This window comes from Pleuronectes platessa, chromosome 15, assembly GCF_947347685.1.
Source record: "Pleuronectes platessa chromosome 15, fPlePla1.1, whole genome shotgun sequence".
Lineage (NCBI taxonomy): Eukaryota > Metazoa > Chordata > Actinopteri > Pleuronectiformes > Pleuronectidae > Pleuronectes > Pleuronectes platessa.
Genome location: NC_070640.1, coordinates 11,874,883 through 11,892,461, shown reverse-complemented (window position 1 = coordinate 11,892,461; position 17,579 = coordinate 11,874,883). Strand labels below are relative to the sequence as shown.

At 41.7% G+C, this 17,579-nt stretch overlaps 2 protein-coding genes across 3 annotated transcripts; both read right to left on the bottom strand.

The window, feature by feature from the left end:
* Positions 1 to 204: 204 nt before the first annotated feature.
* Positions 205 to 8,288, bottom strand: rskrb (ribosomal protein S6 kinase related b). The gene is made up of 14 exons (XM_053442075.1): positions 8,270 to 8,288; positions 8,045 to 8,157; positions 6,431 to 6,721; positions 6,257 to 6,340; positions 5,874 to 5,942; positions 5,194 to 5,263; positions 4,254 to 4,361; positions 3,926 to 3,966; positions 2,922 to 2,949; positions 2,555 to 2,644; positions 2,325 to 2,413; positions 1,929 to 2,039; positions 1,715 to 1,828; positions 205 to 1,575 (listed from the first exon to the last, which is right to left on the bottom strand). The coding sequence occupies exons 1-14, from the start codon at positions 8,286 to 8,288 to the stop codon at positions 1,339 to 1,341; spliced, it is 1,464 nt and encodes a 487-aa protein (XP_053298050.1). The 3' UTR covers positions 205 to 1,338.
* Positions 8,289 to 9,476: 1,188 nt separating this feature from the next.
* On the bottom strand, positions 9,477 to 16,919 carry cct8 (chaperonin containing TCP1, subunit 8 (theta)). Of its 2 annotated transcripts, none has more exons than XM_053441763.1 (15): positions 16,748 to 16,918; positions 16,191 to 16,281; positions 16,010 to 16,089; positions 15,774 to 15,923; positions 15,481 to 15,661; positions 15,013 to 15,074; positions 14,794 to 14,931; positions 14,351 to 14,529; positions 13,456 to 13,522; positions 13,288 to 13,375; positions 13,063 to 13,178; positions 12,010 to 12,081; positions 11,734 to 11,898; positions 11,404 to 11,523; positions 9,477 to 9,769 (listed from the first exon to the last, which is right to left on the bottom strand). In XM_053441763.1, exons 1-15 carry the CDS (start codon positions 16,805 to 16,807, stop codon positions 9,695 to 9,697), a joined length of 1,644 nt encoding a protein of 547 aa, XP_053297738.1. In that variant the 5' UTR covers positions 16,808 to 16,918; the 3' UTR covers positions 9,477 to 9,694. The 2 variants fall into 2 exon arrangements, with proteins under 2 accessions (XP_053297738.1, XP_053297736.1); XM_053441761.1 differs by lacking the exon at positions 9,477 to 9,769 and adding an exon at positions 9,801 to 11,026 and having other exon boundaries at positions 16,748 to 16,919.
* Positions 16,920 to 17,579: the final 660 nt, after the last annotated feature.

The window sequence follows — 17,579 nt, the reverse complement described above, 5'->3', positions numbered from 1 at the left end:
TAATGTGATAATGTATAGGATTTAAAACTGAATTATGTTCGTAGTATTGTGACTCATGTTTGTAAGAAACAAATAGTGTCTTTTACAAAGTTTCTATTCTAAATCAACTAAAAGATGTCGGTTAATGTGAATAAGTCTTTCTGTGCTCATCCACACATTATTTCACTGTGATATAACAACAACTATTTACTACACCATGCACAGTTCACCAGTGTATCAGGGCGTGTTTATTCACAGTGCTTATTAAATGCAGATAAAAACCAGAAAATCCCTGTATATTAAGAGTTTAATATTCCATCTGTGCTACATGGTAATTAAAAAAATACATCGTAACATAACATATAACATCAAATAGCATCCAAAATATTCATATAAACTTTGTAAAGAGGAATTTATAGATAAGGATCTTTGTGCCATTAATAGCGAGGTCGGGATCACCGTGAGGCCTTCTGGGTACACATCAGGGCATGCTTTACAGAACAGTTACATAATCTGATGATCAGGTAAGTGCATGAAGGTGTGATTACTGGCTAGGGTTCATAATGGACAATAGAAAAAGCCCTGTATCTATCAAAATGGTCAGTGAAGGTAAACAATTGTTGTTCATTCAACCCTTACAGTCCCAGCTCTGGTCTGCATCAGCCATCTTGGAGTCAGAGTCAAGGCTGACTTGAGAAAACCAGTAAGTGCTCCCCTGAGACACGTTGTAAATGATAAAGTAGTTGATTTTTTACAAAGTACAGAAGAGGAGGAGAGACATTTCTGCTGCGACAGAGTTTAGGCAGTAAAAACGTCAAGTTTATGAAAAGGTTGTATCGCAGTGTGAAGAACGCATAGAGGACAGGCTTATTCAGAATTACCTAATTTTGTTCCCTTTTTTTAAAGAAAGAAAAGACGTGTTGTGCATTGTGGAGTGAACTTCAGAGCAGTCGTACATTATGTCCTAACAGGGCGACTGTGACCAGAAAGCTGTAAAAACTGAAAGAAGATGGACAATAGTGTAATCTTTCTTGCACATTTGTTGAGCAACCACTGTAGGCGTGAAAAGGTGCTCGTTGGAGAAAGGCAAACAAGTAAAAAATTGTGTTCAGTACAGCACAAAAAAAAAGAGAACTTGCCGATACAAATGGGAATGTACTGTTTTTTACTGAACTGAATCTTTTCCTTTTAAAACCATAGATACAATAAAATTGTAATCAGCTATTTTGGCTTTTACTAAATAAGACATTTTACAAGGCGCACCACACCAGTGTCTCAGGGTGAGTAAGAAGTGTGCAGAAGTATACTGTTGTTGGCCTTTATCTTTAGTGTGGTGAATAATCATAAACTCTCAGTCCATCACACAAACACTTCTCTGTGTGGGACATTTTCCTGAGTGGGTTTCAGTGGGAGTGCCGGGCCGGGCAGCGGTGCAACAGCGTGAGTTTGTGTGTCGGCGTCCAGCTGTGTGTCCGGTGTGGCTGGCGGGCTGAGCAGGAAGTCATAGTCGAAGCCTTTAAGTGGCTGCAGAGACAAAGTGAGGCCTCGTCGAGCTTTGGCGGCTCGGTCAGGCCTCTCTCTCAGCTCCAGAATCACCTGGAACAATGACGATGAGGAGAAAAGTCACTTCACTTTGATTGCACATTGAACATCACTTCAACTGCCTGACTCATGATCTTGAAGTTTTGCAAGGGCACAGCAACAGTGACTACACATCCAGACATTCATCAGTTACCTCTACGGGCTGGCGCTGCAGCAGAGCGAGGTCGAAGGTTGATCCGTAGAAGAAGGTTTGTCGTTTGAAACGATCGATGGTCCTGAGGCGGCGGGCGGGAGTCTTGCACAAAAGCTGGATGGACAAACAGGTGATGGCCATGATCTTACATCAAAACAGACAAACACCTAGATCCTGGTGCAAGTAGTACAAGTATTACACTTTGTGATATTACCTCGGTTATTAGCAAGGCAAATGGGGAGCTGAAGCTCAGGGGCATTTCATAGGGGAAACCCCGCACTTTCCTCAGCATACTGCAGTGGTCTATTTCTGCAGGCACAGGAAACTGTGGAGAGTCGGAGGAGTATGAAGAAGAAAAGTTGTTTTCATTTTAAGTTATTTAAAGAAAAGGAATAACAACAAACATACAATAATAAACAATTAAAATTTTTAATAAAAATAACATTGTTGAATTAAAATGCCAGGTACGGTCTCAACTCAACTCATGAAACAAGCATCAACTACATCAACAGCAAAATCCAAGCTCAGCTATGTCACTGGAAGTGTTAATTGTGTGTAATATCACATTATTATGCAAGACATCGTGAGCCTACTGGCAACAGGAGCTCACCTTCCCAGTAACCAATGAGAAAAGCAAAATGCCCAGCGACCACCAATCAGCTGCGTGGTTATAGGGTCCACCACTCAGCACCTCTGGGGCTGCAGAACAGACAGAGCACATTGGACATGATGTGTATTTGTACCATGAATAATTCACTTCTTGGTGTTATATATTAAAATGCACTAATGTGTCCCAGTGCCTGCAGCTTGGTCAGGAATCAGCCCGGACACATTTCTCACCCATGTATTGGATTGTTCCACAGATTGTAAAGGCTCGTCCTCCTCTCTCCAGGCGACGGGACAAACCAAAGTCAGCTAAGCGGAGGTGTCCTGGAACAGACCATTTTCTCTACATCAATATGATGTTACATGAGACCCTGGATACAGATTCCAAAAACAACTGATGCAGAAACATTAGATGTTCCCATCATAATCTGTTCTGATCAGTGTTTATGATTGGATACAGGCTGTTCCCTCTCAGTGACAACAGATGTACTGTTTGCATTAATCTGTATTACTGACAGCTGCACAGTCAGGATGTTCCCATGTGAGCGTCTGTGTGCAGCGCTGTGCTGCTCTCTGCTGGGAACAGGCTCTTTTTACTCACCGTTGTCTGTCAGCAGAATATTCTCCATCTACAAAAAATAGCAAGCAGACTGAATTAGACACCATCTGTATTTTATCGAAATGGCATAAATGGCCTATAGCTGATTCTCCTGAGCCTTGGATTTCCTTTTGTCATTATTAAGTTGCCAGTGATTTTTTATCCCACACATACACACACACACACACACACACACACACACACACACACACACACACACACACACACACACACACACACACACACACACACACACACACACACACACACACACACACTCACACACAGAAACAAACTTCTTAATAAAAGTTATTCATGTCACATCATAAGTTATAAGTTTTGGAACCATGGAAAATAGTTTCATCAAAAAACAGAAATAGATTTTTGCAACATGGACACTGCTGAGTCAGTCACATGTGGAACATGTAAGTGGGGAAGCTAAAGTGGAGGAGGCTTTATGGTGAACAAGTTATCTAGGACATAGACTTGTTACCTGAGACTATATGCGGATATGTCGACTTAATGTTATTACTTCCTTAGGAAGGATGTGGTATGAGTCAGAGACTCTTTGGTTTGATTTTCTTTGACGTTGCGGGTAGGGTGTTTTTGATTTGTCAGAAAAGTAGTTTATGGATCTTGATGTTAAAACAAATCTGCCGTGTTTAGGGGACTGATGTTTATGAATGTGTGTGAAATTTGGTGCAGATCCATATAATAATCTGGATTAAAATGTGGTTTCATGAGGGGACTGTCGGGCCTTGGCGGAGGTATGAGCAAAACCCCCCCTGGGTTTTTACTGGGTATTGTATCTGTGTTAATGGGATTTAAAAAAAATTATGTATGTTTGTGTCTCATCATGTAGGATGAATCAGCAGTTTGACACAACAGGAATAAAACTGCCTTCATTACCTCTTTCATAAGGACTAATGTTATAAACATTTATTTATTTTCATTTTGTACGTTTAATCTGAATAAACTTTTCTTTGTCGTTTTCTTCCCTGTCTTACCTTTACATCTCTGTGAATGATCCCAAAGTCGTGCAGAAAGCCTGTAAAAGAGAGGAACCCAAAATATACAACTTAGTCAACATTCTTCAAATCCATCCCTGTGTCGTGCTACAGGGCATTAAAAAAAACACTGGCCCCATCTTGGTGCTGTGGAAAGTCCTTTGAGAGCTAATCTCATTTTAATTAGACCTCTCTGTAATACCTTACAATTAATTAAAACATTCACTTGGATAAGTCAGATCTAGTTCTTATTTAAGGGGAAAGGTGAGGTGTATAAAACAGTAAGTAGGTTGAACCCTTTCTGCAATAGTCCTTTGAGCGTACTCACCGAGCGCACATCCCAACTCCGCTGCAAACACTCGTACTGTGTCCTCTGTGAACTGACCAATCATCTGCCAGTAGGTGTACAGGTCTCCCGTGCTGCAGTAGTCGCACACTGCAGGAGGAGAAACAGCGTTATGACATGCCTGTGTCGTGTGACGTGAGGGGCAGAGGGGGAGTGAAGGTCAGCAGGATGTGCAACACACACTGGTAGGAGAAATGAGGAAAAAGGAGTGAGCTCTGGAAGTGAGGACAGTGAACAACCATCTTCCTCTACAAATCAACTAACAGTGGTTTTCGGCCCCCTGTTTTCCCGTCCGTGTTCTATCAGGTGTGTTTGGGATGCTGAAGTGAATATGTGTGAATGTGGAATAATGGTGCCGCGACAAGAGAAGACAGCAAAATGCTCTGCTGCGTTTACGCTGCTTTTCCATACTTATACTCTTGAAATTTGTGATTCAGTGATGAGTCATCATTATAGTGAGAAGGGGCATCTTTTCTTTGGAATGTGACACACGTATTATTGTTGAGCTGCAGCAGTTTTTTCCACATCAGGTCCGCGGGCTAATGCAGTCTCTTCACAGGGGGTGGGGAAGCAAACAAACTGGGTCACACTTTCTGAGTCAGTGACTGATTTGGAAAAAAGGGTAAATGCTCTGAGGGAGAAGAAAAGGGGGCAGATCAGCCACGAGGAACACAGGCAGTGGGAGATTGGGGTTGTGGGGGTAAAGGTTCTATCTCTGTTCAAGCAAAACACCCAGAATTCAAATACTTGACAGGAAGCTCTTTGTATTTAATTCCTCTTATATATATTCTAGGTGCTGCATGGGGATTGTGGGAAGATCCTGTATAAGACTACCAGTGTTGAGGTGGGAGAAATTGGAGTGAGGGGTTTTGGATAGTGGGATCTGGGTTGGGTTGGGTCACTGGTTCTCTGGCTGACTCACTAATGTAGAGGTGGCGCTGTGTCTGCCAGCAGTCCTCGAGGTCGTGGACAAATGGGTGGCGAACCTGACGCTGCGGGCAAAGGTGAAAGGTCAACCTGGAAAATCTCACTTCTGGCCTTCGAACAAAGAGAAGTCCTGTTCTTCTTATTCATCTGACTAGTTTTCCTCAGATAACTAGGGTCCAGAACTCTGACATAAAACTAGAATTCAACTTTATAGATACATCACTTTTTAAGAGATGGTAAACAAAAATCACTTTCTTAGACCAATTAATCTGAGATATATAATAATACATCATCTGCATAAAGACATTTAAGTTGACTGTCAACTATTTTTACACCTTAGATGAGATGAATTATTCAATGTTGATTACATATAGAGGGATAGTTGAAGGGCAGTCTTCATTTCTCTCCTCATACTAATATAACTATGTAGCTTTCATGAAAACCGAGGACATTGAAAAATATTTAGAGGAAGTGTTGCTTTCTCTTCTCTGGCCAAATAGATGAGTGTTGAGTGTATTTTAGATCTAAAAATGAAATAACTACAAAGCAGTGATACATAATTAATCTTCTAATTGCTTTAATACTTAAGAACAAAGAGTTTTCTCCAAAATCATCTTTTCACAGGCAAGGTCAAAAACTTTATACTTTATGATTTTCCAGGCCTGTCCTGCTTACCTGGATTATTACTTCCTCTTTTGACTGCTCTAAGACCCCGAGTCTCAGTATCTCTGATTTAGGAATAACCTGTTGACAAACAAAAATACTGAGATGAAATAAGAATACACAGGACTCATTTGGAACTTTAATGATTTTGTGTATGTGTCAATGCTCTTAGTTAAATAAACAAGTCCTGACTTGATTACAATTTTCAACATTGAATTTCTGGTTAATTTTAAGGATACATTAGTCTTTAAAAATGTTCAGCAAAGGTCGTATATTGTATATTAAGTTATAAAAAAGCTTGTATATGCTATATGTGCACATGTATACGACTCAGGAAATATTAAACTGACTTGGTATTTAATGGAATTAATAACTCACTGAAACAGAAGACTCACTTTGACAGCATATGTTTTCCGTTTGGACTTGTCCTTTACTTTCAGAATGGGTCCAAATGAACCTTTGGCGATATAACCCAACACCTGGTGAAGGGAAAAACACACGGGATGTATTATCCAATCACATCAAGCCATACACATTATTGGCATCTGCTGTTGGAAGTGGGGGTTTACCTGAAAGTGTTCCTGCCCAGGAAGGGCTCTGTGGGGATATTCGGGCAGGAACATACTAATGAACCCCGGCAGGCTCCACTCCGCTCTCAGCTTGTCTGGGCCGACTCCCGCCAACCTCAGGACGTGCTCCGGGATGTCAGGGGACTTGCCTTGGAGCATTCGGTGCTGGCCCAGGCGCAGGCCAGGTGGGGCCAGGCGACATAGTGCTGCTGGGATTGACAAGCCCATGCTGGAGAGGAAGCCACGCCATCCAGATGGGCAGGGCTCGTCCTCCTGCCCCTCAGTGGGCCTCTGCAGGGGAGACAGGGGAGATGGAGGCACTGAGGAGAAGTTGTTGTACAGGTTTGTAAATGGTGCTGCAGGTAACCAGAAAAAGAACGAGTCGCACTGTTGAGTTACTCCCTGATTGAATATGATTATTACAGTGATTTCTAAGGAGACAACCCCTAGGCCGTGTTAAGTGACTATTTATTTAACAGTACTGGGGCTGTATTATATATTATATATATTAATATAATATGTTCAGATCGGGGCCGTATAAAGTATTTTTTAAGTATTTTAAGAAAATGTTTTCAGTTAGTTTCAATTTTTGTTGCTATTACTCATGTTTCTCCAATTTGTTTGACCATTATTTCTAAATGATGTTGGATTATTTTATTTTAGATTTGGTATAATTTTTCTTGTTTCCATGATGTTTTGTATTCTTGTTTTTATTTGTAATGCACTTTCTACCGGCTGTAGAAAAAAATAAATAATAAACCCATGTGTCTAGCAGAAAAAACTCATAAATGTCATTCATCATTTAAACAGACATCATTTAATTCATACAGAGTCATTTAAGTTGTGTTATGTATATTCGGATTTCCACAGGCCTGTTAATGACACTGTGAACTGCAGTAGGAAAACTGTGCTAAACCTTTGTTGCAAACGGTGAAAAGGAAAACTTATGCAACCTAGACAGAATCGGTGGAGCTCATTGACCAACAGCTTAGAATAATCTGACTGTTCCTACTCTCATTTGTGATTTAACAACACCCTCCATTCTGCAGTCACAGTCACACAGGCCCTCTCCCCCAGGGTCCTGTGCTCCACGACAGATCTGATGCTCTGTGGTGCAAGATGTGCAGAGCAACCAACCATGCAGGATGTTATTATCATCTGAGCCAAAGAAATGGGACACATGGACCAATCTATACCCACTCAGATGGAACAAAAAAGACTGTTCAGTGGGACATCGCCTGACAACTGACCAGAGGGAGCCAGTGTGAGGATTTAATTTGGTTTATAGTAAGGGGTTCAATTCCCTATCGATTTACATGTCGATACAGGAAGCGTGATATTATCTTCAAAGTAAAAGCATAACAAAAGTACAAAAGAGATAAAAGTAGCCTTCTTTGGAACACTAATAGAAAGTCTGTTGAGGGATGACACCCAGTGTAATAATAAATAAGGAATTTATCTGGAAAAACTATTTTATGTTCAACACACTGCAGAAGGAACCGTCCATGTCTGGCACCATGGTTACTACCTGGAGATTTTAGGTCTCATCATCATCGCCATGGAAACACGGAACCCCCTGTAGTGCGTCACACCTTGGCAACAGGAATCACTCACCTTCCTGTGTTTGCTGCCGTCGGCCCCCATCAGCCCGTCAGGACATCGGCTCGGGATCCGCTCCTCGTGCGTCCTCACATTGTCGTGCGCGTCCTCACGGCACCACACACGCACTCACATACACATCACACGGACGAGTTTAAGGATTTAACGCATTAAGAGGCGTTCTGTTATCGACAGACCGGGACTGTGATCAGACTGTGATCGGGATGTCCTGCGCAAAACCTGACAGATATGGCGACATAACAGAACCACACAAGTTAATCCCGGGTATGTTCAACGTCAGCGCAAATCCGCCCACATCCCGCCATCCAATGAAAACCGCGGGAGTGCAGCGCCCCCTGCTGCTCCTGTTGCGAACACAGCTACGGAGTGAAATTACACTAGTGTCTTTTATCTTCTGTCATTATTTGCGTGGTCGTATATATTTGCAGAAAGGAAAAAAATAAAGCATCAATAAAACAATCCTTCCTGCTGCGGTGCATAAGGATGAATCTTCAATCGACCCCTTGATTCAAATCTTCACTTCCCTTTGGTCTAAAAATAAATCAGTGCATGCATAATTTCTGCTTCCACAACATGTCAAGTGAAACCCCACAGGGCAGCTTCATGGGTAAAGTCATCTCATGCATGTCAGTGCATCCTGCAGCTGATAGATGAGCTTCTACGGGAGGTGCAACCTATTGTGGAATCAAATGGCAGGAAAATCTAAAGTAGCTGTGGCTACTTTACTTGATTATTTCTTATATCTATTTTAGATTTATTATATTTTTGCTTGCGAGATTCTTTCGAAATATTTTTGAGCATGGTCCGAGGGAGCCTGTGACTCAAGTATTTAATTGCCAGCAACTGCTGTATGTAATTATTGTGCACATGACAAACAGTCTTGCCTTATGACGGCTTTAAACTTATTCTAACGTGACAACTTATGTTCGTCCAAACTGAACAGCTTAAAAACCCTGATAGCGCGATAAGATTAAAATTTGAAATCCGTAATGAAACTAGAATGGCACTCAGTAGAGCACATACCTCTGTTAAGTCCTCTTATGACACTAAATTGAATTCCGCTAGATCCAAATTCCTATTGGGATCTAAATCAAATTACAAACATGCCTGATTCTTTTCATTTAGATCCATGAAGGATTGTCTGAAAAATCAAGAAAAATCCCCTTTATGGAACGTCAAGCAACATTCCTCGATGTGCCCCATTAAATGGAAACACACTAAGATTTAAAGGGTTCCTTCCCAGGTCATGTCCCAACCCTCCACATATCTTCATGAAAACTGGTTAAGTAGTGTTTGGTTAATGTGGCTGGCTAAATAACAACCAAACACAACCTCACCGGTGGATTTAACAATGTGAGTGAACACACAAAGTACTACAATCACAGAACAAGGCTGAAAGGCACAAACCCACGAGCAAACCAAGACATGACAGCAGTGCCTTTTATTTGGGCCTAGGAACATAAAAAGCGAACAGTGCTATCCATACAGTTTACTTTCACATATGTATTTGTTAACCAATGCATGGTCATCTAAACAACATAAACCGAACTGTTGAACTTTAAATAAACAAGTAGAAAAGGGTTTTGTGAATCCACGTGGAAGCGTTAAGGGTGAAAAGGTGCATCAACTGGACGTCGTCTGCTTTTAGTCTTCATCATCGTCGAAGTTCTTGCCCTGGGGAGGAGGTTTTGGTCCCCCTGCTGGTTTGGCCATGATGATCTGAAAGGACACAAAACAGCAGTCAGTCAATCCCTCCTGGCTAAGCACTGAGATACAAGCCGCAGGTTGCGGGCTCTGAGGATACAGACGGACATTTTAAAACAAAATTGTCAAACAGAAGGTAGCATCAAGTGTTATTTGTAGACAACAATGACTCAGTTTAGCCAATGTGACAGATGATGGGTTTCTTTACATGTGATTAGAGAATATTCGCACACAAAAGAAAAAGAAAGAAAAAAGGCGTTCACTATATTTAAAAGTAAAATAGGTGATTTCAACCCCTGGAGATTCCATTAAAAGGCCATTTATGGCGATGAAATATTCATGAGCATATATAAGAATTTGCTACTCAAGGAGAAATTATGCAGCACAGGCAATCAAAGTATTTACAGGGGGTAAAAAAAGGGCGATCGGACGGCTATGTTCAGTGATGAACTAACAGCACTTTCACTACATATTAGAAAAATCTATGACAAAGTTATGAATCCAAGAGCAACCTTCGTTTTCACTTATGCTGAAAAAAATTGATGGAAACACCACAGAGGCCTTCAATGTAACCAGAGCAGCTTTAAAGCTCCGCAGTAAGAAAACAGGGGACAGGCAGTGGAAGCTCTGGTAGAGGGACAATAGTTTATAAATGAGAAATACTCTCATCCAGGAAGATGAATGTGGCTTTAATAAGCTCAGATTCTACTGGTATCTCGAGACATGGACTGCGATCCAAAGAGTACAGATTACTAAAGAAGTAGAATGCCTTCATTGTGATGGGAGTACATCTGATTAGGAGGATGCCCTTTGGAACAAAAGGCCACCTCAGCCTCTGGAGCGCCGCATTTCATCTTAATAACATGCTCTCTTCAATTTCCCATGCAGCCGGAGGACGTTCACTGTAAGGAAAAGTGTTCATGAGTGCATGCAGCATGCCAACACACCACACTGTATCCACTCGATGCAGGTTTAGTTTGCCGTCAGTGACACGCTTTGTATTAATAATAAAAACACACGTGAACTGAAGTGGCTTAGCAGTGACACACATTTCACAGCTTCAGTGGCCTGTGAGAGGTTGAGGGCATCCGTGTGAGTTTTTCCAAGTCAAAAATCGCACACGCATTCCAGGACCTACTGACAGAGGGCGTGTGTGTGCACCCTTTAATGGTGAGTATCAAAATTCTCTGGGGCCTCGTCCCAATCGTCCTTGTCCCAATGGCCACTCTGCTTGGGAGCCTTGGGTCCCCCTGCAGCCTTTGCCATGATGATCTGGTTCGTACATATGTACACACACACAAACATTAACTACCTGAGCTATAAATACATTAAACGATACTTCACCTGCTGAATGTAAGAACATTAGGACATTATAAACTCAAATGAACATAATGTAAAAGCCTTGGCACCATCAGGAATCCTGCTAGATAAAACAAAAAAGGAACTTGTGCAGTTGAGATGCAGAAACAAACATCGAGGGGTTCTGCAGGTTCCAGAGGACTTTTAAGACGGTAAGGTGATAACATAATTAAGTACCTATGCGTTATATTTTAAAGACCTTTAAAGACTTGGTTAACTCTCTTATGCCCTGGTGGGGAATAGTGTTGATAATGTGTGTGTAATGAGTATTTGTGTGCTTGTGTACGCACCTGGTCAACTCTCAGTACTGTTATGGCAGCGTTGGTGGCCAGTTTGATGCCCCAGTATTTGACCAGGTAAGGCTCCACGATGCCGGCTTCCAGCATGTCCTTTATTGCGGGGCCTTCTCCCTGAAGTCATCACATATGTACATGTCATTAGTCATTTGATCAAGATATGCTGCACAACAAGAACATTGCTCTGAAGATTTGATTCTAACTTGACTGTTATGCTAAAGCTTGCTAGAAAAACTTAATTGATTCAAGATATATTTTCTGGACAATACACATGATGAATGCATTATTAAATGTGTTCCAGGCATTTTTTGTAAACATACTGACCTCAATGTCAAAGCCCATGTTTTTGTTTCCCTCGTGGTGTGCAGCGTACATCTTGGAGATGAGCTCGCTCCCCTTCACACCAGAGTTCTCAGCCAGTGCACGGGGCAGCGTCTCGAAGGCTTCACCAAACTTCTTAATGGAGTACTGCTCCAGACCGGGGCAGGACTACAGAGAGAGGAAGAAGTCATGACTCTGCTTTTTGTAAGCCAGTGAGCAGCAAAACCAAGGAGACACGGTCTTAAACCCGTCTCATATAATGTAGTACAATCTGCATACCTCTCCATATGAGGTGAGCTGCTTGGCCAGTTCGATCTCAGTGGCTCCTGCTCCAGGCAGCAGTCGCTTGTCCTAGAGAGTGAATCACAAAGAAACTTCAGCTGTTGTGCAGGATAAACAGTAAAAGGGGAAATAAGTTCTCATCTTTAACTCATAGTTTTATGTTCATGTTATGTTTAAGAACAAACCACTTTTACCTTCCAACATATGAATATTATTGATTTAAGTATAAGTAATCTTCAGCGTCTGTATTGGAAAAATTAACTAAGTGGTTGAAACTATTTTGTATTTGGAAAGTAAGCTTTTGCAGCCCTGTCTAAAGACTTTTATGACCTCAGCTGTTTTATGGTCTGAACTGTTTATGACCTGAAAGCTGCCAGAGCCTTTTGCCACTTGTTTACCAACCACAGGAAGGAGTGCATGTCTGCTTATCACCTTAGGAAACACACGTGAATCAGCTGTCTGTGTTTAGATTCCTCTCCTTCCCGCGCCTACAGAACCAGTCTGGATTGGTTCAGAGAGACAGCCCTCAGTCCTCCTATATAAGATCCTTGTATTTGACTGTTCTCTATCTTCACTCTGAGATCCTTGGGACTCCCTGTGTTGATCCTTTCTGCAGAAAGCCCCTTATTAAATACACGTAGATAACTTTCTTCTTGACTCTTGTATTTCCAGATTTCTGTAGCACAACATTTCTTATTATAGTTTTATTCAAGTTATAAATTAGAATGGCCCTCTGTAGAACACATACATCCACAAGGAACCAGCAGACCCTTTAATTAAATTTAATTCAGATGTTCCCTAAAACATGCCAGATTAATTTGATCGATATCCATAAATCATTCCCTGGGAAATGAGCCAAATATTTGAAAAAGCCCTGACACGCAAAGTTAAAGTACGGGGGAAGAAATCCTGACCACAAAACTAATTGGGTTTGTGGAAATCTGTTCAGTTATTTTTGTGTAATCTTGCTCACACACCAACCAACAAACAAACAGGAGTGAAAACCAGCAGAGGTAGAAAGAACTTTAGTGGTTGATTGTGCTGACTCACCCTGACCAGAACCTTGAAGGTGTTCACTCCATCATCTACGGCCCTCTCGATGTCGTCCAGCAGGTTGTCAGTGGAGCCTCTGATCACCACTGTTGAGATGGCGCATTCTTCTTTCTCTGTTTGAAACAACCAAGACCAGACAATGTGTTAATCCTACAACGCAACGAGAAACCAAACACTGAATTAAAATGAAAATTCACAAAACTGGAGCAAACAGGGATTTACCATGTTTGAAGACCACCACCTGCGTGTCGCCCACCTCGTTCAGGTACACATTTTCACAGTGACCCATCTCCTCTGGGGTTGGGGGGATCTAGGAAAAATAATTTTATAAATGACAGATATAACAAATGTCTCATTTAGGTGACCTGATTAAAACATGTCTGCACTCACCAGCCTGGGCAGTGCTACAGCTCCCACAGTCTTGCATAACCTCCTGAGGTCCCATTTGGAATTAAGCCTGGGAGGGAAAAGGACGATTTAAGGACGGGAAGAACACTGTGAGAAACAGTACAATACTGAGAAAAGAAAGACAACATTAAAAACAATTGTTCATCCTAAATGAATAACATGAAGAAACCATAAACTATATTGACAATATCTGATAATAGTCTTCGGGACATTTTATTACAAGGACTGACCAAATATCTAGATCTCACTTCATCTGAAAGTTTTACACAAAAAAGAAAGCCATAGAATGAATATCCCGCAGATTTTCCAGTGTTTTACATGCAGAAATATCTCCTCATGTCATTCAATCTATTGTGATTATTTAAAAAATGCAAACCATCATGAACTCAAGTCAGTAACACAGTGTGGAGGCATCCATTTAGCTCACTTTATAAGATCACTGCCAATACTACAGGGAACCTTTCCTGCCTTTTTAGTTTCTATTAAATAAAGAGCCATCAACGATATCAGGCTCCACCTGGGCCGAATAGTCCCTTTAAATAAATCAAGCTGCACCAAATCTCACACAATCATCGATATCAGTCCACAAAATGTGTTGGATTTTTCCTTCACGGCCTATAAATGATTCCCTGGGAAAAATGGTAGTGTTGAAGTATATTGTTAATGATAACAAATCAAAATATATCCGCACACTGATCCGGATCTGCTCCAAAATTAAATGTATTCTCTCCCCACCCCGGGACACCTTTCTGCCATGTTTTGCTAATCTCTGTTTTTGTAATCTTGTTAACAAAACACAAAAAGGGGTGAAAACATATCTTCCAGAGCGGACGTAACAAACACTCACTGGGATAATCAAAAGTCTTCTCTGTCTTACCTCACAACCATGAGCTTGTACTTGTTGGCATAATGCAGCGCCATGTCAGCCACCTTCCCTCCAGTGACCACTAGGTTGGCACCTGAGGCCTTGATGGCCTTCACCTGAGCCTCCATCATATCCTCCTCTCCCTTACTGAAGTCCATGAGCTCCTTAGCACTGTTGATCAGAACGGTGCCCTATGAGACACAGAAGATCGATGTCAGCACCACTACAGTGATAAACCCTGAAATGTGGCTCACAAACCTGTTCTTAGTTGCATGATGTTTTATTGAATACATCATAACACATACATAATCAATAATAATACTTTGCTATCAAGATAACACTATAAACAGATTCACATCATGCGACACTGGTCAAAATGAACTGGAAATTATAGCACGCCAGAGAATAAAATTCCAGAGGTCTCTTAAGAATCTTTTCATTACTGTATTCATTACCTTGGTCTCTGTCACCATGGAGTCAAAGGGGCAGGAGTAGACAGCAATCTTTGCATCTTTGACAGATGTGACATCTCCCTCTGCCTCCTTCTTGAAAACCATGCCATGTAGCATGGTGGACGCCGTCACTCCACAACCCTGAAAACACCAAAGACATCAATTTAGACAAAAGCCAACACACTCCCAGAAAGAAACCAGTTGACTGATAAGGCTGCTTACCAGAATCTTGCAGACTCTGACGCAATCAACATTGAAATTGCCGGTCTCTGTGAAGATGGACACTGTGGCACATAATGGTAAAGAAAAAGACATTCAAAGAAGGGGAAAGTTAATATTGTAATCAAGTGGATTATTTTTGACAGCTGAAATGCTCGATTAATAAAACGCCTTCATTTGAAAATAAACCATGTTTGATACACCTGGTGTCTATACTACTAAAGAATTATAGAGCCGCTAAATCTGGAACCTTGGAAATCCTTCCTGTTTACACCGGCATGCCCAGTGTACCAGAGTAGTCACCTGATGTGTTTTCAGGCTTGTTACTTTGGATGGGGATTAAAACTGTTACAGAGCAAAAATGCTTGTGTGAACAGGGATTCTTTTAGTTTGCAAATGCGGTTTACAAATAAGAACAGGAGTATGGACGTAGCCTGAGTTTGGTTTAGGTAGCCTGGACGGCTGACTCACCGCAGGCATCAGCGATGAGGCCGCCGAGGAAGTCTTCATTGCCGTACTGTTTGCTCATGACTGCAGTACGGATCAGTGATGTGGCCTCCTTCACATCATGGAGGTCTGAGGCTGAGGAACATACGCACTCTGGTAGGATCTCCAGCGCCTTCTTGCACGCCATCTCATAGCCTTCAATCACCTGTGGCAAAGACACATGTACACTTAGGCCGACTGTGACCAGCTCTCAACATTTCTGAATAATCTTCCCAACATAGAGGGGACGATGACGAGCAGTGGTCATGTGTGTTTACCTCGGACACGGACAGGCCCATCCTGAGCAGCTCTTCAGCCAGGTCCAGCAGAGCTCCGGCAAACACCAGGACAAAGTTTGTGCCGTCCCCGACCTCCTGCTCTTGCATGTGGGATGCCATCACTATCATTTTGGCTGCTGGATGTTGCACCTATGAGAAAATAAAGTGGTTAACTTCCATCATGTACATATCATTCCAGTTTCCAGTATGATTTCTTTACTGTTAGTTGCCCTCACCTCGAGCTCTCTGAGAATCGTTGCTGCGTCATTGGTGACAAACAGCTTCTCCAAGTGGTTGATGACCATTTTGTTCATACCTGAAAGGCAACAATGTGGAAGTTTAGCCCTCACTGATTACTCTGGTAAAAGGATTTAATAAAAAAAAAAACATATCGCTAGTGGAAGTGGTGGTGCTTACCATTCGGCCCATAGGCGGTGCGTGTGGTCTGAGACAGCTCCTTACAGGCTTTGATGTTACGGTAGACAGCCTCTTCAAGCCCTGAGTAGTGCTGCAAACATCAGAATTATAATTCAATATTCAACTTCCTTACGGTCATCAGTTAGCTCTAGATATCCTAACCCATAAGTAAAGCACAAAAAAAAAATCCCATCAGAAAATGAAATGGATTTATAAGGGCATGTGTGCGTAGGAAACAGGAACCAGCATCATTATCATCCATGAGCTGCGGCAGCCATCAAAGCCTCTGACAGTTAGCTAAAAACTAACTAAGTGCGACTGTTATCACTTTCTTATATATAGAATAGGACTTAGCGCTGTAGTGGACATTTAAAGACGCAGATCCGTTATTTGGTCCATGCTAACAGCCGCGGGTCCAGCCCCTGCGATCGGCCTGCTGCTTTCTAGAACTCTCCCACATGACTGCGAATAAACGTGCTAATGCTAGCTAGCATGCTAACTCCACATTGCTTCACCGGGAGCTAACAAAGTGGTCGGACGCGCTGGTTGATTCTCACCTTGGCGCCATCCTTCAACATTTGGGCAAAGCCCGGTGCTTTTGGGACGTGGAGAGCCATTTTCTGATGTTTAACAGCCCCTGAGTTCTGGAGAAGTCAGCGGCGGCGTGGGTTCAGCTCTGGGTACAAAGCCTGAGAGACCGAGGAGGAGCTTCTTCAGCGAGGCGTGGAGCGAAGGACGGGTAGCAGCAAGGCTCATAAACAGAGTCGCTCGCGTTTCACCAGCGGGGACGAAGACGCTCCACTGGGGGGCGCTGTCGATTTGATAAATACTTAAAGTGACATAAAACTGTGATTTTGAAACAAAAAAAGAACTTTGATTTTCAGCAATGAAACAAAGTATCCGATAATGTAAAATCAGGAATTGAATTTGAATAACCTCACTTATTTATTTCAATAAAAAAATAAGTGAGGTTATTATTTTTACAATTACTGTAAATATAGAATTCCAGTAAATCTAAATAATAAACTCTTATTGAAATCGACACACTTTTCCTACACATCCTGCATTTTTCTAACTTCGACAAAAAAAATTGAACTTTCAGTTTCAAAATATATTTTTTCTAAATAATTGGCCCTGGGTTGGCTCCATAGATGGAGGTATCCAGACTATTTATAGCGTTACCAATAATTAACAAAATGCTGCAAATTAAAGGATCAAAAGAGAAGTTATATATCATGTTGAATGCAGATTTGTAGAAAGTTTGATTATGTATAAATATATTATATCACTAGATGATTGTTGAGGCCAAAGCTGAGTTGGTTACAGTCTATAGTAACATCTGGTGAGACCATACTGTATGTAAGTCCAAGGATGACTACATTTCATTTT

Bases quoted from the DNA above. Each gene is read 5' to 3' on its own strand.
- rskrb (XM_053442075.1), bottom strand. The intron at 6,722-8,044 runs GTGAGTGATTCC...TCTCCCCTGCAG, and splicing joins ACGGCAGCAAACACAGGAAG to AGGCCCACTGAGGGGCAGGA. The intron at 1,829-1,928 runs GTAATATCACAA...TTGTCCATCCAG, and splicing joins TTGCCTTGCTAATAACCGAG to CTTTTGTGCAAGACTCCCGC.
- cct8 (XM_053441761.1), bottom strand. From the start codon at position 16,807: ATGGCTCTCCACGTCCCAAAAGCACCGGGCTTTGCCCAAATGTTGAAG. The intron at 16,282-16,747 runs GTGAGAATCAAC...TGATGTTTGCAG, and splicing joins TGTTGAAGGATGGCGCCAAG to CACTACTCAGGGCTTGAAGA. The intron at 14,530-14,793 runs GTAATGAATACA...TGTGTCTCATAG, and splicing joins CCATGGTGACAGAGACCAAG to GGCACCGTTCTGATCAACAG.